Source organism: Gigantopelta aegis, chromosome 12 (assembly GCF_016097555.1).
Source record: "Gigantopelta aegis isolate Gae_Host chromosome 12, Gae_host_genome, whole genome shotgun sequence".
Classification (NCBI taxonomy): Eukaryota; Metazoa; Mollusca; class Gastropoda; order Neomphalida; family Peltospiridae; genus Gigantopelta; species Gigantopelta aegis.
In genome coordinates, this window is record NC_054710.1 from 4,503,094 (window position 1) to 4,527,275 (window position 24,182).

General features: G+C 41.6%; 1 protein-coding gene across 2 annotated transcripts in view; it reads left to right on the top strand.

The window, feature by feature from the left end:
* Positions 1 to 23,974, top strand: part of LOC121385761 (zinc metalloproteinase nas-31-like) — a 64,523-nt gene extending 40,549 nt beyond the window's left edge. For both annotated transcript variants that reach the window (XM_041516530.1, XM_041516531.1), the window contains 4 exons: positions 14,597 to 14,732; positions 21,812 to 21,983; positions 22,410 to 22,516; positions 23,680 to 23,974. In XM_041516530.1, the coding sequence (XP_041372464.1) occupies positions 14,597 to 14,732; positions 21,812 to 21,983; positions 22,410 to 22,516; positions 23,680 to 23,924 (660 nt within the window). In that variant the 3' untranslated portion in view covers positions 23,925 to 23,974. The remainder of the gene's footprint in view (positions 1 to 14,596; positions 14,733 to 21,811; positions 21,984 to 22,409; positions 22,517 to 23,679) is intronic.
* The last annotated feature ends 208 nt before the right edge of the window (positions 23,975 to 24,182 follow it).

Sequence of the window (24,182 nt, forward strand, 5' to 3'; positions counted from 1 at the left end):
CACATTCTATAGTTTGCACGTTCATCACGCACATGCCCCGTACACGTACGTGGGGTGTCATTCTTACATTTGACAATTCCCAGGAAGGTCGATTAATCACTGTGGAACATTATTTCTGTCAGTCATTCATACAGTTGTTATTGTTTTGTTTTTAGTCATGTGTTTTGTTTGAATGTCCGATTTACTGATAAAAAACCGTCAACTTTCAAATTTCTCTTCTGACTCCAATCGTCCTTCAAGATATTTTGTGGTCATAAAACCTACTGTAATACTGAACTACCAGTTGTAATGTTTCCCCAATTTATTCACTATATTCACATAACCATTCCCCACAGCTAATATACCTTACAATTTTGACAATTATAAATTCTTATTAGAGTTCACCTACTTTTGTTCAAGAGTATATACATATATATATTTACTCTTCGCAAATTCAAACATTTTTTTTATTTGCTAAAAACAAAAGAATAACAACTGTATGATCACCAGCATGAAAGAGATTGACATAAATAATGCTCCACAGTGATTGATGGACCTTCCTGGAAATTGTCAAAATCGAGAATGCCACCCACGCACGTGTACGGGGCAACTGCGTGATGCATGTGCTAACTATGGAATGTGTTTCGGTGTGTTGATAAACAGACCTGAACTTCCTTTACGAGGGTGTCTGTGATCAAAATGTATGTTCCGTTTAATAGATGATATTAACTTTTAATATTTCAGTTCCCCCTACTTTTTTTGAAGAGTACTCTTCAAAAATGTAGGGGAACATGAAATATACTACGTATATATTACCCTCATAACAGAAACTAAAACTCAGTTATTCAACCTTATGAATAATAAATTTGTTTTTAGAAAGTGTCTTTAAATATATGCATAAATACCAGCATTAACTAAAAGTATGACGTCGTAAAAAAAGTTTCATGTATTTAAACATGGATTGGTGGAAGTAAAGCTTGCTACATCGACGTTTCATTCAGTAACTACTAAAACGTTACTACGAACCTCTCGTGCACATATTTTTGACAGATGCTACACACCGTGTTTTGAACAGTAAATATTCATCACAATATCATTCAGTGTACGCATTAGTGTAATATGTTAGTTTAACTCCGCAACAACAACACTTTGCCTACACAGTTGGGGTCGGAGTAAATAGAATTTTTATTTCTCGGTCATTTGGCTAGATGGTCAGATGCAATTGCATCGTTCATTGCTGTCTTCTGTTAATATTATTTCTCTGCTTCGAGCAAGGAAATACAACACCATTGACGACGATACGCAAAACAACAGGAAGCAAATTACTATCGTGTGCAGTAAACTGTTTGCGTTCCCCTAGTTGTGGCTGGATAACACAGGACAAGGAGTCGAATAAATGTGTCGGAAGTAGTTCTATAGACTGTGACAAAGCAGCCAAGAATGGCGCTGCTCGTGGAAGTTTGAAGATATACCAACGATTTTCATCTGGTATACAAGCCGAGGAAAACGAGAGCTATTCGACGTGTTCCAGGAAACTGTCATCGTGCGGTCCCCCAGTGTCTGTGAGACATGCTGACGTGCAGTATGACGCAGACAGCCAGGAATCTAAAGCCTGGTATGTTTGTAAAAAGGGATTTACATTCTGTGGATCCATCGAGAAAGAGCTGACATGTTTGGTTAGCGGATCGTGGGGAGGACGCATAACCAGCTGCCGTCAAGATACGTGGGTAACCAAACCATCCACATATGCGCCGATACCATGTCCTTTGACATACGGATCTCTCATTGAAATTATTGGAAAGCTGACTAAGAAATTTTTTTTTCGGCTCGTCGTGTACACCAAATATTTTAAACGTTCATTTTGTATGGATGTTAACTTCAATAGCACTGGCCAGTCGGTGGTTGTCTGTCACACTCGGATGAATGGAAAATCGAGGAAAAAGATAAACGTTTTCATACCAAGTTATATAGTCGGCCCAACGTTGTGGCAACAATGGGCCAACATCCTTTTTAATCTTTATTTGTTTCCGATTCGGATGATGACTGCGACGACATTGCCATCGCAACTAGCCTTACACATTGTCTCAAAGTCTCCTCTTCGTGTGCTGCAATGAAGAATACAGAAGATAAATGTAACAGATAAAAATCAACCTCCACTGAGGGGATTCGAGCCACAGACTCTCAGTTGGGTTATCCAGTGCGCTGCCGACTGAGCAAATTTCCACAGTAGAGGTTGATTTTTCTGTTACATGTGGAGCCGAAGTACGGCCTGGGTGTGTTCTTAACACAAGAAAGCAATCATAACCCAGTCAGTGGGAGTATGTAGGGAAACACCACTTGAGCACATCGACTACTTAATCATTGGCTATTGGATGTCAAACACTTGACAATTCTGACTCGTAGTCATCAGATAGATCCTGCGATTTAGCACGTCAGGTTTAACCAACTGAGCTAAATCCCACCCTCAGAAGATAAACATGTCATATTGACAAATGTCAACAGTTCAATAAATAATAAAAACAAATTCACATGTAATCAGTATATGAAAATGTCACCGACTATTACTATAACGAAAAATAGCATATGTTTCCCACGGGTCGAATGAAAGAACTTATTCGTAATTCTAAAACTGAATACCCTCTTCCATGTCTTGTCACATACAGATGTGATATTCATCTAGGCTTTCTCTCATTTAGTTACCTGTTACATGTCTATCCACATACAATGTGATATTCATCTAGACTTTCTCTCATTTACCAGTTACATGTCTTACCATATACAGATGTGATGTTCATCTAGGTTTGCTCTCATTTGGTTACCTGTTACATGTCTTGCCACATACAGATGTGATATTCATCTAGGCTTTCTCTCATTTGGTTACCTGTTGATGGACATTACTTCATTTAAAACTCGATCTACCGGACTTGGTAAAGTAATCCTTGTTGTGTCTTTGTTCATGATTTATTTTTTTATCGTGTTCAGTGTTACTCATTAAATATGTTTAGAAAAATAAAAAAGGCTATTTCATTTAGAAATGTGTGTGTGAGTGTGTGTGTGTGTGTGTGTGTGTGTGTGTGTGTGTGTGTGTGTGTGTGTGTGTGTATATGTGGGGGGGGGGGTCAAACCAGAATATTTTTGTTTTATCAATGTAAGGGTGTGTCTTTATAGAGGCGCTGCTATGTTCACTATTGTAAAAATGTCCAGCCCCCCCCCCCCCCCCCCGACTTTAAAAAAGGAATAGTCCTAATCAAATTATTATTATTATTATTATTATTATTTGTTTGTATAAAGTGGAAATATTTAAATATGATGCCAAAACCTCACTCATATTCTTGTCATGTCCCACTTCGGTCCAATACATACCGTAAACAGTTTCTTAGATCAGTTTCTGTCACTGCTTCCTTAATATTACTGTATTTTGGCAGCATTTTAAGAAAATAAGAAACCATGGTAAATATTAACTACATATTTTCAACTAAAAATAATGACGTAATGTTAGATGATGTCGTGTAATATGACGTCATTTTCTCCCGGTTTTGGGGTATATAAGACTGGAAGCAACAACAGCAGAGTGGATACCAGAACGTAAGGAATGCAGCCACACGGCAATGTTAACGCAAGGGACGCAGCACACCAAAATATTGACGCAAGGGAAGGAGCACACCGCAATGTTAACGCAAGGGAAGGAGCACAGCGCAGTGTTAACGCAAGGGACGCAGCACACCGCAATGTTGACGCAAGGGAAGGAGCACACCGCAATGTTAACGCAAGGGAAGGAGCACAGCGCAGTGTTAACGCAAGGGACGCAGCACACCGCAATGTTAACGCAAGGGACGCAGAACGCCGCAATGCTGACACAAGGGAAGGAGCACAACGCAGTGTTAACGCAAGGAACGCAGCACACCGCAATGTTAACGCAAGGAAGGAGCACAACGCAGTGTTAATGCAAGGAACGCAGAACAACGTAGTGTTAACGCAAGGAACGCAGCACAACACAGTGTTAACACAAGGGACGCAGCAACAACGTAGTGTTAACGCAAGGGACGCAGCACAACGCAGTGTTAACACAAGGAACGCAGCGCAAGGCAGTGTTAACACAAGGGATGCAGCACACCGCAGTGTTAACGCAAGGAACGCAGCCCAACGCAGTGTGAACGCAAGGAACGCAAAACAACGCAGCGTTAACACTAGGAACACAGAACAACGCAGAGTTAACACAAGGGACGCAACACAACGCAGTGTTAATGCAATGCATGCAGCCTAACCCAAGGAACGCAGCACAACGCAGTGTTAACACAAGGAACGCAGCACAACGCAGTGTTAACGCAAAGGACGTAGCACAACGCAGTGTTAACACAAGAGATGCAGCAACAACGCAGTGTTAACTAAAGGAACGCAGCACAACGCAGTGTTAACACAAGGAACGCAGCACAACGCAGTGTTAACAAAAGCAACGCAGCGCACCGCATTGTTAATGCTAGGAACGCAGCACACTGCAGTGTTAACGCAAGGAACGCAGCACAACGCAGTGTTAAAACAAGGAGCTCAGCACAGCGCAGTGTTAACACAAGGAATACAGCACACCGTAGTGTTAACGCAAGGAACGAAGCACACCACAGTGTTAAGACAAGGAACGCATCACAGCGCAGTGTTAACACAAAGAAGCAGCACACCGCAATGTTAACGCTAGGAGCGCAGCACAACGCAGTGTTAATGCTAGGAACGCAGCACGACGCAGTGTTAACACAACGAACGCAGCACAACGCAGTGGTAACACAAGGAACGCAGCACAACGCAGTGTTAACACAATGAACACAGAACAACGCAGTGTTAACATAAGAAACGCAGAACAACGCGGTGTTAACACAAGGAACGCAGCACAACGCAGTGTTAACACAAGGAACGCAGAACAACGCAGTGTTAACACAAGGAACGCAGCACAACGCAGTGTTAATGCTTTGAACACAGCACAACGCAGTGTTAATGCTAGGAACGCAGCACAACGCAGTGTTAACCCTAGGAACGCAGAACAACGCAGTGTTAACACAACGAACGCAGCACAACGCAGTGGTAACACAAGGAACGCAGCACAACGCAGTGTTAACACAATGAACACAGAACAACGCAGTGTTAACATAAGAAACGCAGAACAACGCGGTGTTAACACAAGGAACGCAGCACAACGCAGTGTTAACACAACGAACGCAGCACAACGCAGTGGTAACACAAGGAACGCAGCACAACACAGTGTTAACACAATGAACACAGAACAACGCAGTGTTAATATAAGAAACGCAGAACAACGCGGTGTTAACACAAGGAACGCAGCACAACGCAGTGTTAACACAAGGAACGCAGAACAACGCAGTGTTAACACAAGGAACGCAGCACAACGCAGTGTTAATGCTTTGAACACAGCACAACGCAGTGTTAATGCTAGGAACGCAGCACAACGCAGTGTTAACCCTAGGAACGCAGCACAACGCAGTGTTAACACAACGAACGCAGCACAACGCAGTGGTAACGCAAAGGACGTAGCACAACGCAGTGTTAACACAAGATATGCAGCAACAACGCATTGTTAACACAAGGAACGCAGCTCAACGCAGTGTTAACACAAGGAACGCAGCACAACGCAGTGTTAACACAAGGAACGCAGCACAACGCAGTGTTAACACAAGGAACGCAGCACAACGCAGTGTTAACACAAGCAACGCAGCGCACCGCATTGTTAATGCTAGGAACGCAGCACACCGCAGTGTTAACGCAAGGAACGCAGCACAACGCAGTGTTAAAACAAGGAGCTCAGCACAGCGCAGTGTTAACACAAGGAATACAGCACACCGTAGTGTTAACGCAAGGAACGAAGCACACCACAGTGTTAAGACAAGGAACGCATCACAGCGCAGTGTTAACACAAAGAAGCAGCACACCGCAATGTTAACGCTAGGAGCGCAGCACAACGCAGTGTTAATGCTAGGAACGCAGCACAACGCAGTGTTAACACAAGGAACGCAGCACAACGCAGTGTTAATGCTTTGAACACAGCACACCGCAGTGTTAATGCTAGGAACGCAGCACAACGCAGTGTTAATGCTAGGAACGCAGCACGACGCAGTGTTAACACAAGGAACGCAGCACAACGCAGTGGTAACACAAGGAACGCAGCACAACGCAGTGTTAATGCTTTGAACACAGCACAACGCAGTGTTAATGCTAGGAACGCAGCACAACGCAGTGTTAACACAACGAACGCAGCACAACGCAGTGGTAACACAATGAACGCAGCACAACGCAGTGTTAACCCTAGGAACGCAGCACAACGCAGTGTTAACACAACGAACGCAGCACAACGCAGTGGTAACACAATGAACGCAGCACAACGCAGTGTTAACACAATGAACACAGAACAACGCAGTGTTAACATAAGAAACGCAGAACAACGCGGTGTTAACACAAGGAACGCAGCACAACGTAGTGTTAACACAAGGAACGCAGAACAACGCAGTGTTAACACAAGGAACGCAGCACAACGCAGTGTTAACACAATGAACACAGAACAACGCAGTGTTAACATAAGAAACGCAGAACAACGCGGTGTTAACACAAGGAACGCAGCACAACGCAGTGTTAACACAAGGAACGCAGCACAACGCAGTGTTAACACAAGGAACGCAGCACAACGCAGTGTTAACACAAGGAACGCAGCACAGCGCAGTGTTAACACAAGCAACGCAGCGCACCGCATTGTTAATGCTAGGAACGCAGCACACCGCAGTGTTAACGCAAGGAACGCAGCACAACGCAGTGTTAAAACAAGGAGCTCAGCACAGCGCAGTGTTAACACAAGGAATACAGCACACCGTAGTGTTAACGCAAGGAACGAAGCACACCACAGTGTTAAGACAAGGAACGCATCACAGCGCAGTGTTAACACAAAGAAGCAGCACACCGCAATGTTAACGCTAGGAGCGCAGCACAACGCAGTGTTAATGCTAGGAACGCAGCACGACGCAGTGTTAACACAACGAACGCAGCACAACGCAGTGGTAACACAAGGAACGCAGCACAACGCAGTGTTAACACAATGAACACAGAACAACGCAGTGTTAACATAAGAAACGCAGAACAACGCGGTGTTAACACAAGGAACGCAGCACAACGCAGTGTTAACACAAGGAACGCAGAACAACGCAGTGTTAACACAAGGAACGCAGCACAACGCAGTGTTAATGCTTTGAACACAGCACAACGCAGTGTTAATGCTAGGAACGCAGCACAACGCAGTGTTAACCCTAGGAACGCAGCACAACGCAGTGTTAACACAACGAACGCAGCACAACGCAGTGGTAACACAAGGAACGCAGCACAACGCAGTGTTAACACAATGAACACAGAACAACGCAGTGTTAACATAAGGAACGCAGAACAACGCAGTGTTAACACAAGGAACGCAGCACAACGCAGTGTTAACACAAGGAACGCAGAACAACGCAGTGTTAACACAAGGAACGCAGCAGAACGCAGTGTTAATGCTTTGAACACAGCACAACGCAGTGTTAATGCTAGGAACGCAGCACAACGCAGTGTTAACCCTAGGAACGCAGCACAACGCAGTGTTAACACAACGAACGCAGCACACCACAGTGTTAACGCAAAGGACGTAGCACAACGCAGTGTTAACACAAGAGATGCAGCAACAACGCATTGTTAACACAAGGAACGCAGCACAACGCAGTGTTAACATAAGGAACGCAGAACAACGCAGTGTTAACACAAGGAACGCAGCACAACGCAGTGTTAACACAAGGAACGCAGCACAACGCAGTGTTAACACAAGCAACGCAGCGCACCGCATTGTTAATGCTAGGAACGCAGCACACCGCAGTGTTAACACAACGCAGTGTTAAAACAAGGAGCAGCACAACGCAGTGTTACAACACAAGGAACGCAGCACAACAGTGTTAAGACAAGGAACGCATCACAGCGCAGTGTTAACACAAAGAAGCAGCACACCGCAATGGAGGACGCAGCACAACGCAGTGTTAACACAAGGAACGCAGCACAACGCAGTGTTAACACAAGGAACGCAGCACAACGCAGTGTTAACACAAGCAACGCAGCGCACCGCATTGTTAATGCTAGGAACGCAGCACACCGCAGTGTTAACGCAAGGAACGCAGCACAACGCAGTGTTAAAACAAGGAGCTCAGCACAGCGCAGTGTTAACACAAGGAATACAGCACACCGCAGTGTTAACGCAAGGAACGCATCACAACGCAGTGTTAAGACAAGGAACGCATCACAGCGCAGTGTTAACACAAAGAAGCAGCACACCGCAATGTTAACGCTAGGAGCGCAGCACAACGCAGTGTTAATGCTAGGAACGCAGCACGACGCAGTGTTAACACAAGGAACGCAGCACAACGCAGTGTTAATGCTTTGAACACAGCACACCGCAGTGTTAATGCTAGGAACGCAGCACAACGCAGTGTTAATGCTAGGAACGCAGCACAACGCAGTGTTAACACAACGAACGCAGCACAACGCAGTGTTAATGCTTTGAACACAAGGAACGCAGCACAACGCAGTGTTAATGCTAGGAACGCAGCACAACGCAGTGTTAACACAACGAACGCAGCAGCACAACGCAGTGGTAACACAAGGAACGCAGCACAACGCAGTGTTAACACAAGGAACACAGAACAACGCAGTGTTAACATAAGAAACGCAGAACAACGCGGTGTTAACACAAGGAACGCATCACAACGCAGTGTTAACACAAGGAACGCAAAACAACGCAGTGTTAACACAAGGAACGCAGCACAACGCAGCGTTAACACAAGGAACGTAGAACAACGCAGTGTTAACACAAGAGACGCATCAACAACGCAGTGTTAACACAATGAACACAGAACAACGCAGTGTTAACACAAGGAACGCAGCACAACGCATTGTTAACACAAGGAACGCAGCGCGACGTGGTGTTAACACAAGGAACATAGAACAACGAAGTGTTAACACAAGAGACGCAGCAACAACGTAGTGTTAACGCAAGGGACGTAGCACAACGCAGTGATAACGCAAGGAACGCAGCACATCGCAGTGTTAACACAAGGAACGCAGTACAACGCAGTGTCAACACAAGGAACGCAGCACAACGCAGTGTTAACACAAGGACGCAGCACACAACTCAGTGTTAACGCAAGGGACGCAGCACAACGCAGTGTTAACGCAAGGGATACAGCATAACGCAGTGTTAACGCAAGGGACACAGCACAACGTAGTTTTAACGCAAGGGACGCAGCACAACGCAGAGTTAACACAAGGGACACAGCACAACGCAGTGTTAACACAAGAGACGCAGCACCAACTCAGTGTTAACGCAAGGGACGCAGCACAACGCAGTGTTAACACACGAACGCAGCACAACGCAGTGGTAACACAAGGAACGCAGCACAACGCAGTGTTAACACAATGAACACAGAACAACGCAGTGTTAACACAAGAAACGCAGAACAACGCGGTGTTAACACAAGAAACGCAGCACAACGCAGTGTTAACACAAGGAACGCAGAACAACGCAGTGTTAACACAAGGAACGCAGCACAACGCAGTGTTAATGCTTTGAACACAGCACAACGCAGTGTTAATGCTAGGAACGCAGCACAACGCAGTGTTAACCCTAGGAACGCAGAACAACGCAGTGTTAACACAACGAACGCAGCACAACGCAGTGGTAACACAAGGAACGCAGCACAACGCAGTGTTAACACAATGAACACAGAACAACGCAGTGTTAACATAAGAAACGCAGAACAACGCGGTGTTAACACAAGGAACGCAGCACAACGCAGTGTTAACACAAGGAACGCAGAACAACGCAGTGTTAACACAAGGAACGCAGCACAACGCAGTGTTAATGCTTTGAACACAGCACAACGCAGTGTTAATGCTAGGAACGCAGCACAACGCAGTGTTAACCCTAGGAACGCAGCACAACGCAGTGTTAACACAACGAACGCAGCACAACGCAGTGGTAACACAAGGAACGCAGCACAACGCAGTGTTAACACAATGAACACAGAACAACGCAGTGTTAACATAAGGAACGCAGAACAACGCAGTGTTAACACAAGGAACGCAGCACAACGCAGTGTTAACACAATGAACACAGAACAACGCAGTGTTAACATAAGAAACGCAGAACAACGCGGTGTTAACACAAGGAACGCAGCACAACGCAGTGTTAACACAAGGAACGCAGCACAACGCAGTGTTAATGCTTTGAACACAGCACAACGCAGTGTTAATGCTAGGAACGCAGCACAACGCAGTGTTAACCCTAGGAACGCAGCACAACGCAGTGTTAACACAACGAACGCAGCACAACGCAGTGTTAACGCAAAGGACGTAGCACAACGCAGTGTTAACACAATGAACACAGAACAACGCAGTGTTAACACAAGGAACGCAGAACAACGCAGTGTTAACACAAGGAACGCAGCACAACGCAGTGTTAACACAAGGAACGCAGCACAACGCAGTGTTAACACAAGGAACGCAGCACAACGCAGTGTTAATGCTAGGAAACAGCACAACGCAGTGTTAACGCTTTGCAGCACAACGCAGTGCACACGCAGCGCATTGTTAATGCTAGGAACGCAGCACACCGCAGTGTTAACGCAAGGAACGCAGCACAACGCAGTGTTAAAACAAGGAGCTCAGCACAGCGCAGTGTTAACACAAGGAATACAGCACACCGTAGTGTTAACGCAAGGAACGAAGCACACCACAGTGTTAAGACAAGGAACGCATCACAGCGCAGTGTTAACACAAAGAAGCAGCACACCGCAATGTTAACGCTAGGAGCGCAGCACAACGCAGTGTTAATGCTAGGAACGCAGCACGACGCAGTGTTAACACAAGGAACGCAGCACAACGCAGTGTTAATGCTTTGAACACAGCACACCGCAGTGTTAATGCTAGGAACGCAGCACAACGCAGTGTTAATGCTAGGAACGCAGCTCGACGCAGTGTTAACACAAGGAACGCAGCACAACGCAGTGTTAATGCTTTGAACACAGCACACCGCAGTGTTAATGCTAGGAACGCAGCACAACGCAGTGTTAACACAACGAACGCAGCACAACGCAGTGGTAACACAAGGAACGCAGCACAACGCAGTGTTAACACAAGGAACACAGAACAACGCAGTGTTAACATAAGAAACGCAGAACAACGCGGTGTTAACACAAGGAACGCAGCACAACGCAGTGTTAACACAAGGAACGCAGAACAACGCAGTGTTAACACAAGGAACGCAGCACAACGCAGCGTTAACACAAGGAACGTAGAACAACGCAGTGTTAACACAAGAGACGCATCAACAACGCAGTGTTAACACAATGAACACAGAACAACGCAGTGTTAACACAAGGAACGCAGCACAACGCATTGTTAACACAAGGAACGCAGCGCAACGTGGTGTTAACACAAGGAACATAGAACAACGAAGTGTTAACACAAGAGACGCAGCAACAACGTAGTGTTAACGCAAGGGACGTAGCACAACGCAGTGATAACGCAAGGAACGCAGCACATCGCAGTGTTAACACAAGGAACGCAGTACAACGCAGTGTCAACACAAGGAACGCAGCACAACGCAGTGATAACACAAGAGACGCAGCACCAACTCAGTGTTAACGCAAGGGACGCAGCACAACGCAGTGTTAACGCAAGGGACGCAGCACAACGCAGTGGCAATACAGCATAACGCAGTGTTAACGCAAGGGACACAGCACAACGTAGTTTTAACGCAAGGGACGCAGCACAACGCAGAGTTAACACAAGGGACACAGCACAACGCAGTGTTAACACAAGAGACGCAGCACCAACTCAGTGTTAACGCAAGGGACGCAGCACAACGCAGTGTTAACGCAAGGGATACAGCACAACGCAGTGTTAACGCAAGGGACACAGCACAACGCAGTTTTAACGCAAGGGACGCAGCACAACGCAGAGTTAACACAAGGGACACAGCACAACGCAGTGTTAACACAAGGGACGCAACACAACGCAGTGTTAACGCAAGGAACGCAGCACAACGCAGTGTTAATGCAAGGAACTCAGCACAAAGCAGTGTTAACACAGGGAACGCAAAGCAACGCAGTGTTAATGCGAGGTACGCAGCGTAACGCATAAACAGAATGAATGAATGAATGTTTATCCTGTAGCAACCGTTTCTATTCACATGCTATGATGACGGATACAGCTACCAGCAGGATATGCCTTTTTTTCTGGTCACTCATGTGACGTCACACCCATAGCTGCATTAGATAATCGCTAATTACAGAATAACTAATTTGACCTTTATGTCATCGTACAAGGTGGCTGAAATAAGATAAACAATAAAAATGACAGTATCCTTTATATCGATTCCGTTCTTGCGTATTTGACAAGTGTTTCGCCTACATCCTCAAACCCTTGGACGTTATTCCCTATTAAAGTCTGACAGTATCCTTTATATCGATTCCGTTCTTCCTTATTCGTCAAGTGTTTGTACTACAGACTGCTTGGTTTTATTATGAAACATGTTCATGTTCATTGGCCAGGAAATCATAATCCTATTTTATGATTGGCTGGGTAATTATCTTCTTTTTTTTATGAAGCTTGTTGTTTCCCGAAAACACCTGAATAAATTTCCACTAAAATGCGAAAGTAAATATGGACTCATACTACACTTTTTCATAAATGAAACCAACCCAACGCAATAGTAGTATTAGTAATAGTGATTGGTGTATTTAGTAAGAAGGATAACCAGAAAAAAATAACCAAGGAAGTATGGAAGAATAGATGGTACGCACACACGCACGCACACACACACACACACACACACACACACAGACGCACGAAATGTATGTCAACAAAAAAACCTGTGACGTCACGCAAATCCCAAACAGTAACATAGCATAGTAACACGTATTTCTGTTGAATAAGCTGTGACGTCGCGTCAATTCTAGTAAATCACAAGAGGTATATTAACATGTATAACTGTCAGGTAACACTGTGACGTCACACCAGTCCAATACGGTAAGATATGTTATATCCATTATGTACGAAGGCACACAATGGTGTAAAAGTACAGGGTTCGCAGCTCGGTACCGGCTCCACCCAAAGCGAGTTCTTAAGGGCCCAATGGGTAGGTGTAAGGCCAATACACCCTCTTCTCTTTCACTAGCCACTTACAAATAACAACTAACCTGCTGTCCTGGACAGACAGCCCAGATAGCTGAGGTGTGTGCCCAGGACAGTGTGCTTGAACCTTAATTGGATGTCGACCTTCGCACACACGCTAAAAGAAGAAACCTGACGACGCTTTCAGAAACTAGTTGTGTTTTCGGCAGTTGTATCGGGGGTCTTCTTGCTGTTCTGTGAACTGGTAGAAAACTTACATTTCTTTGTTGTTGTTTTAAATATTGTGTTTGAATAAAAACACATTTCATTGCATGTATGCACACACAAACACACTTACGCACACGCGCACAAACACACGTAAAAGTTATGCAACTTACAAGGCCCTCTCTTAATTACAGACATTAAAGTACGTTAATTGCGATTAATGACAATTATCGATCGATCAATCAATCAATCAATCAGTCAGTCAGTCAGCCAGTCAGTCAAGTCAGTCAGCCAGTCGGTCAGTCAACCAACCAGCCAACCAAACAACCAATCAATCAATCAATCAATCATTGAGATAAAGTGTTCTTAGTTAAATTTGTGTCTGTTTAATTTAAGCTGTTGTCACAGCGCTAAAACATTAAGTATGACGTCATAACATGACAGTCACACTGAACACCACTGTAACACTGTAACCACTGAATAGTAATGATAGTAACAGCAATGATAGTACTAGTAATGCTAGTAATAGTAATGATAGTAATAGTAATGATTGATTGTTTTGAAATTGATAGCTAACTCTTGACACACACACGAAAATTATACAGGGATCTGTGGAGACTGCAGCAGGCAAAGTTTGTACTATGGGGATGGGGTTACGATCCTGTAAATATATTTAATAACTAATTTTTCTATAACGAATAAAGAATCCCTCTAAAACGCTTCGTATCCATCCGATGATACCCCCACCTCACCGATCGTTGCGTAAGTCTAGAAAGGTCCCTTTGCCACGTGGTGGCAATCTCCAGATACAGAACAATGTTTCTGTTTCATATGTATGTAATTAACGTATTATTTATCTGACCTTCTTGTCTCAGTTCTCTTTGTTTAAGTTTAGGTATAAGTGTGAACAAATGCTGACCAATCGCAGCTCTCTCTCTCTCTCTTTCTCCCTCTCTCTCCCTCTCTCTCTCTCTCTCTCTCTCTCTCTCTCTCTCTCTCTCTCTCTCTCTCTCTCTCTCTCTCTCTCTCTCTCTCTCTCTCTCTCTCTCTCTCTCTCTCTCTCTTTCTCAAACGTTCAGGGCATCTACAGACACACTTCTGTCAATGGGAAAACAATTAAAGCGAGGTACAAGGCATATTGTGTATTGTGAAGTTCAAATATATGTTCCTTCGTCACTCATTCGTCATATTTCAAAGCAACAATTTATCGTTCCAGGGCATGAATCGAATAAAAAACTGGAAACCGCAGACATCATCTGGATCTTGCTTCCCTGGCGACGGGCAGCTGCTCCTTGACAATGGCAATATGGTGGATATGAAGGACCTTAGAACTGGACAGAGAGTATTAACCAGTAAATCGACTGCTATTTCTGATTCTAAAATTACAAAGTAGTAGACATGAAGCACTTTATAACTGGACAAAGAGTATTAACCAGTAAATTAACTGTAATTTCTGATACTAAAATTACAACGTAGTAGACATGGACCACTTTATAACTGGATAAAGATCAATAGCAGGTAAATTAAATGCTTAGGTTTTTTTTTAAATATATCAATGGCAAGGTAGAAGAAAGGAAGAATCTTAGAGCTGGGGAAAGAGTGAACGGATAAAGACCTACTATTGTAATACTGCCAAGGCAAGGTAGAAGAAAGGAAGGACGTTAGAACTGGAGAAAGAGTGAACAGATAAAGACCTACTAATGTGATACTGCCAAGGCAAGGTAGAACAAAGGAAGGATCTTAAAACGGGAGAAAGACTGAAAGGATAAAGACCTATTATTTTAATACTGCCAAGACAAGGTAGAAGAAAGGAAGGATCTTAGAACTGGAGAAAGAGTGAACGGATAAAGGCCTACTATTGTAATACTGCCAAGGCAAGGTAGGATAAAGGAAGGATATTAGAACTGGAGAAAGAGTGAACGGAAAAAGGCCTACTATTGTAATACTGCCAAGGCAAGGTAGGGGAAAGGAAGGATATTAGAACTGGAGAAAGAGTGAACGGAAAAAGGCCTACTATTGTAATACTGCCAAGGCAAGGTAGGGGAAAGGAAGGATATTAGAACTGGAGAAAGAGTGAACGGAAAAAGGCCTACTATTGTAATACTGCCAAGGCAAGGTAGCAGAAAGGAAGGATCTTAGAGCTGGGGAAAGAGTGAACGGATAAAGATGTACTATTTTAATCTGCCAAGGCAAGGTAAAAGAAAGGAAGGATCTTAGCACTGGAGAAAGAGTGAACAGATACAGACCTACTATTGTAATACTGCCGATAAAGATCTACTATTTTAATACTAAGGTAGAAGAACGGAAGGACCTTAGAACTGGAGAAAACAAATGAACTGATAAAGGCTGGAGAAATAGTGATCGGATAAAGACCTACTATTGTAATACTGCCGAGGCAAGGTAGAAGAAAGGAAGGATCTTAAAACGGGAGAAATAGTGATCGGATAAAGATCTACTATTTTAATACCGCCAAGGCAAGGTAGACGAAAGGAAGGACGTTAGAACTGGAGAAAGAGTGAACAGACAAAGATCTACTATTTTAATACTGCCAATGCAAGGTAGAAGAAAGGAAGGACCTTAGAACTGGAGAAACAAATGAACTGATAAATGCCTACTATTTTAATACTGCCAATACAAGGTAGAAGAAAAGAAGGATCTTAGAACTGGAGAAATAGTGATCGGATAAAGTTCTACTAGTTTAATACTGCCAAGGCAAGGTAGAAGAAAGGAAGGATCTTAAAATGGGAGAAAGACCGAAAGGATAAAGACCTACTATTTTAATACTGCCAAGACAAGGTAGAAGAAAGGAATGACGTTAGAACCGGAGAAAGAGTGAACAGACAAAGATCTACTATTTTAATACTGCCAATGCAAGGTAGAAGAACGGAAGGACCTTAGAACTGGAGAAAAAAATGAACGGATAAATGCCTACTATTTTAATACTGCCACCTCAGAGTTGGGCAAAAGGAATCATCTGGAAAATAGTATCAAGAGGTGTATCAGCTATTATTCTAATAATACAACAGAGCGATAGTAAAAATGAACGATGTAGTTGTTTTGAGGGTTTTGTAAACCACGTGACATTAAACCTTTAACAATTCCACCATCAACATCATAACCGGTGTTGAACAGTGTCGTCGTCGTCGTCTTCATCACCACTATCATCATTATACCAATATTTTACCATCATTTAGACAAAGCTGATGATCATAGCATCACCATGACCACTACGACACCCTTCATCGCCGACATCAGGCCTGAACAATGCCATCAACATCACCACCAACATAACGACTGAACAATATCATCATGATCACCACAAACATAAGAAATAAACAATGTAATCATCATCACCACCAACATAAGGACTGAACAATGTCACCATCATCATCACCACCAACACAAGGACTGAACGATATCATCATCATCACCACCAACAAAAGAAATAAACAATGTAATCATCAGCACCACCAACATAAGGACTGGATAATATCATCATCATCATCACCACCAACACAAGGACTAAACAATGTAATCATCATTACCACCAACATAAGGACTAAACAATGTAATCATCATTACCACCAACATAAGGACTAAACAATGTAATCATCATTACCACCAACATAAGAACTAAACAATGTAATCATCATTACCACCAACATAAGGACTAAGCAATGTAATCATCATCATCACCAACATAAGGACTAAGCAATGTAATCATCATCATCACCAACATAAGGACTAAACAATGTAATCATCATTACCACCAACATAAGGACTAAACAATGTAATCATCATTACCACCAACATAAGGACTAAACAATGTAATCATCATTACCACCAACATAAGGACTAAGCAATGTAATCATCATCATCACCAACATAAGGACTAAGCAATGTAATCATCATCATCACCAACATAAGAACTAAACAATGTAATCATCATCACCAACATAAGGACTAAACAATGTAATCATCATTACCACCAACATAAGGACTAAACAATGTAATCATGATTACAACCAACATAAGAACTAAACAATGTAATCATCATCACCACTGACATATGGACTGCATAATGTCGTCATCATCACCACCAACATAAGGACTAAACAATGTAATCATGATTACCACCAACATAAGGACTAAACAATGTAATCATGATTACAACCAACATAAGAACTAAACAATGTAATCATCATCACCACTGACATATGGACTGCATAATGTCGTCATCATCACCACCAACATAAGGACTAAGCAATGTAATCATCATTACCACCAACATAAGGACTAAACAATGTAATCATCATCACCACTGACATATGGACTGCATAATGTCGTCATCATCACCACCAACATAAGGACTAAACAATGTAATCATGATTACCACCAACATAAGGACTAAACAATGTAATCATGATTACAACCAACATAAGGACTAAACAATGTAATCATCATCACCAACATAAGGACTGAACAATGCAATCATGATTACAACCAACATAAGAACTAAACAATGTAATCATCATCACCACTGACATATGGACTGCATAATGTCGTCATCATCACCACCAACATAAGGACTAAACAATGTAATCATCATCACCACTGACATATGGACTGCATAATGTCGTCATCATCACCACCAACATAAGGACTAAACAATGTAATCATGATTACCACCAACATAAGGACTAAACAATGTAATCATGATTACAACCAACATAAGGACTAAACAATGTAATCATCATCACCAACATAAGGACTGAACAATGCAATCATGATTACAACCAACATAAGAACTAAACAATGTAATCATCATCACCACTGACATATGGACTGCATAATGTCGTCATCATCACCACCAACATAAGGACTAAACAATGTAATCATCATCACCACTGACATATGGACTGCATAATGTCGTCATCATCACCACCAACATAAGGACTAAACAATGTAATCATGATTACCACCAACATAAGGACTAAACAATGTAATCATGATTACAACCAACATAAGGACTAAACAATGTAATCATGATTACAACTGACATATGGACTGCATAATGTCGTCATCATCACCACCAACATAAGGACTAAGCAATGTAATCATCATTACCACCAACATAAGGACTAAACAATGTAATCATCATCACCACTGACATATGGACTGCATAATGTCGTCATCATCACCACCAACATAAGGACTAAACAATGTAATCATCATCACCAACATAAGGACTGAACAATGCAATCATGATTACAACCAACATAAGAACTAAACAATGTAATCATCATCACCACTGACATATGGACTGCATAATGTCGTCATCATCACCACCAACATAAGGACTAAACAATGTAATCATCATCACCACTGACATATGGACTGCATAATGTCGTCATCATCACCACCAACATAAGGACTAAACAATGTAATCATGATTACCACCAACATAAGGACTAAACAATGTAATCATGATTACAACCAACATAAGGACTAAACAATGTAATCATCATCACCAACATAAGGACTGAACAATGCAATCATGATTACAACCAACATAAGAACTAAACAATGTAATCATCATCACCACTGACATATGGACTGCATAATGTCGTCATCATCACCACCAACATAAGGACTAAACAATGTAATCATCATCACCACTGACATATGGACTGCATAATGTCGTCATCATCACCACCAACATAAGGACTAAACAATGTAATCATGATTACCACCAACATAAGGACTAAACAATGTAATCATGATTACAACCAACATAAGGACTAAACAATGTAATCATCATCACCAACATAAGGACTGAACAATGCAATCATGATTACAACCAACATAAGAACTAAACAATGTAATCATCATCACCACTGACATATGGACTGCATAATGTCGTCATCATCACCACCAACATAAGGACTCGACGATATGATCATCATCGCCAACATAAGGACTGAACAATGTCATTATCATCACCACCGACATAAGGACTAAACAATGTAATCAGGGCTACCACCAACGTTAGGACTAAACAATTCAATCAGCATCACCACCGACATATGGACTGCATAATATCGTCATTATTAACACCAACATAAGGACTAAACAATGTAATCATCATCATCACCACCGACATATGGACTGCATAATGTCGTCATCATTACCACCAACATAAAGACTGAACAATATCATCATCATCACCAACATAAGGACTGAACAATGTTATCAACATAATCACCAAGATAAGGACTGAAATATATCATCATCGTCACCACCAAGAAAACGACTGAATAGTATCACAATCACCACCAACATATGAACTGCATAATGTCGTCAGCATCATCATCAACACAATGACTCAACAATATCATCATCATCACCAACATAAGGACTAAGCAATGTAATCATCATTACCACCGACATAAGGACTAAACAATGTAATCAGGGCTACCACCAACGTTAGGACTAAACAATTCAATCAGCATCACCACCGACATATGGACTGCATAATATCGTCATTATTAACACCAACATAAGGACTAAACAATGTAATCATCATCATCACCACCGACATATGGACTGCATAATGTCGTCATCATTACCACCAACATAAAGACTGAACAATATCATCATCATCACCAACATAAGGACTGAACAATGTTATCAACATAATCACCAAGATAAGGACTGAAAAATATCATCATCATCACCACCAAGAAAACGACTGAATAGTATCACAATCACCACCAACATATGAACTGCATAATGTCGTCAGCATCATCATCAACACAATGACTCAACAATATCATCATCATCACCAACATAAGGACTAAGCAATGTAATCATCATTACCACCGACATAAGGACTAAACAATGTAATCAGGGCTACCACCAACGTTAGGACTAAACAATTCAATCAGCATCACCACCGACATATGGACTGCATAATATCGTCATTATTAACACCAACATAAGGACTAAACAATGTAATCATCATCATCACCACCGACATATGGACTGCATAATGTCGTCATCATTACCACCAACATAAAGACTGAACAATATCATCATCATCACCAACATAAGGACTGAACAATGTTTTCAACATAATCACCAAGATAAGGACTGAAAAATATCATCATCGTCACCACCAAGAAAACGACTGAATAGTATCACAATCACCACCAACATATGAACTGCATAATGTCGTCAGCATCATCATCAACACAATGACTCAACAATATCATCATCATCACCAACATAAGGACTAAGCAATGTAATCATCATTACCACCAACATAAGGACTAAACAATGTAATCATCATCACCAACATAAGGACAAAGCAATGTAATCATGATTACAACCAACATAAGGACTAAACAATGTAATCATCATCACCAACATAAGGACTAAACAATGTAATCATGATTACCACCAACATAAGGACTAAACAATGTAATCATGATTACAACCAACATAAGGACTAAACAATGTAATCATCATCACCAACATAAGGACTGAACAATGCAATCATGATTACAACCAACATAAGAACTAAACAATGTAATCATCATCACCACTGACATATGGACTGCATAATGTCGTCATCATCACCACCAACATAAGGACTCGACGATATGATCATCATCGCCAACATAAGAACTGAACAATGTCATTATCATCACCACCGACATAAGGACTAAACAATGCAATCAGGGCTACCACCAACGTTAGGACTAAATAATTCAATCAGCATCACCACCGACATATGGACTGCATAATATCGTCATTATTACCACCAACATAAGGACTAAACAATGCAATCATCATCATCACCACCGACATATGGACTGCATAATGTCGTCATCATCACCACCAACATAAAGACTGAACAATACCATCATCACCACCAACATAAGGACTGAACAATATCATCATCATCACCAACATAAGGACTGAACAATACCATCATCACCATCACCACCAACATAGGGACTGAACAATATTATCATCATCACCAACATAAGGACTGAACAATAGCATCATAATCACCACCAACATAAATACTAAACAATGTGATCATCATCACTACCAACATAAGGACTGAACAATGCCATCATCATCATCATCATCAGCATAAGGACTGAACAATATTATCATCATCACCAACATAAGGACTGAACAATGTCATCGTTATCATCACCAACATACCGACTGAATAATGACACCATCATTACCCCCCCCCCCCCAAACATAAGGACTGAACAATACCATCATCACCACCAACATAAGGACTGAACAATGCCATCATCATCTTCGCCATTATCAGGACTTCCTATAGTAAAATATCTGACGTGTATCAATCAATCGTAATGAATTTGTTATTCAAACTATTGTATTGTAGTACAAGCTGGCCGGCGTATCTTCTCTGAAGTGAAAACCTTCATAAAGCGGCACCCTCACCAGAATACTACCTACCGAACACTGGTTACAGAACAGGGGAATCACGTGACGATGTCAGATAACCATTTGATATTTGCCTCGATGACAAACACGTCTGCCAAAATGGAATCTAGGTAGAGTCATTATTCCTTCTATCATTTTATATTAACGCTCACTACCGTGGATGCGTTATCAAATCATGACAAGGCTGTTAGTATATCGACACTATATTTATATAACCGCACTATCTACAATAACTGGGAGATGTATGTGTTTGTATGTGTGTGTGTGTGGGGGGGGGGGGGGCTTGCTTAAACAAACAACCTAGGTACAGTATTAAAGTCTTCTATATCTGGTCTGAAATGACATTTTAAACTAAAAGGCATTTTTGGGAGGGGGGGGGGGGGAGAGGGGAGAGTTTCAAAGGTCAAAAGCAAATGTGTGGTTGTTATTACCATTTTATTTAATAATACAAGAGATCCATCAAATATTTTAATTTTATTAACGTAGCTTCTTTATAGGGATTGTATAATTCGTATTTATGTATCACTGTTTTTCAGATTTGCGATGTCTGTGAAACCAGGTGATTACATTTTCACAACAAAATCCTGCAAACGAGATCTGTGCCCAGAACAAGTAGTGCAGGTGTCGCTTAGCTTGAAACAAGGTAAACATAACATAATGAAACAAAATAATAGAAAATCAGTGTTGAAAATTAACATGCAAACCATGATCGCTAGCAGGCCCAGTTGGAGAAACATCTTACTGGCCATTCTCCAATTCAAGTAGCCCATCAATTATCCTATTGAAATTTAACTGCACAGCCAAAATAAAAACTAGAATGTTATTTGTTGAATAATAACCATGTCCTCACCTTATATGATCCGTTTGTTGGAACGGGGGACACCTAATTAGAGAATGGGTCCACGGAAATGGTTCGTATCTACGACTCAAACCTGAAGCGAGCGTTCTACCGACTGAGCTAGGTACTTATCGATTGCATACTATTCAGTAAAAAAAGAGAGCAAAAAAAAAAATCAATCAATCAATCAAAAAAAAAAAAAAAAAAAAAAAAAAAAAAAAAAAAAAAAAATATATATATATATATATATATATATATATATATATAGATTACTCAGTATATTTTTTCCGTACATACTTCTTAAGAGACGTACAATTTCACAGTTAACTTGGACTGATTTGTATTGTTTATTTTTCTAACAAGTCTGTTACAGTACGTTCCAGTCACTGAAGAAGAAACTTGTAGTGGACGAAATATCTGTATATACTTGTATTTATTTCTTTGTTGATTTGTATCGTTTATTTTTGTAACATGTCTGTACGTTCCCGTCACTGACGCAGGAACTCTTGTAGTGAAAGGAATATATGTGTATCTATTGCTGTATTGATTTGTATTGTTAATCTTTCTAACAGGTCTGTACGTTCCAGTTATTGATGCAGGAACTCTTGTAGTGAAAGGAATATATGTGTATTTATTGCTGTATTGATTTGTATTGTTAATCTTTCTAACAGGTCTGTACGTTCCAGTTATTGATGCAGGAACTCTTGTAGTGGAGGGAGTATCTGTATTGATTTGTATTGTTTATGTTAGTAACCGGTCTGTATATTCCAGTCACTGTAGAAGAAACTCTTGTAGTGGACGGAATATCTGTATATATGAGTATTTATTTCTGCATTGATTTGTATTGTTTATGTTAGTATCATGTATGTGCGTTCCAGTTACTGTAGCAGGAACTCTTATAGCGGACGGAATATTTCTATATGTGTATTTATTTCTGTATTGATTTGTATTGTTTATTTTTCTAACAGGTTTGTACGTTCCAGTCACTGAAGCTGGAACTATTGTAGTGGACGGAATATTCGCGTCTTGTTACTCATGCCTTCCACACCACCTCGAACACTTCTTCCTGACACCTTTCCGCTGGTTTCCATGGCTGCTGGATCCATGGAAACAAGATGGCTTCAGTCCTATCATATCTGGTTTGGAATACATAGCAGACCGTTTTCTATCTATGAGTTTTCATCAGAGTGTTAAAAGTGCTTTCACCTCGTAATTGTGAAAAAGATGTATCCTACCATGAGTGACCCCCCCCCCCCCCCCCCCCCCCCCCAGTGGACAATCAATTTAATTTGATCTTCAATGGAAAACCATTGCACTGAGAATAAATAAAAATCTGAGAAACTTGATGATGTTGTTTGTGAATTTTCTGCTCGCTGGTTATGCTGAATAATAAAAAAGACATCTGGCTATAAGTTTTAACTTTACTTTCTGGAATATTCATGATCGTATATAATTTAATAATAGCAAGATA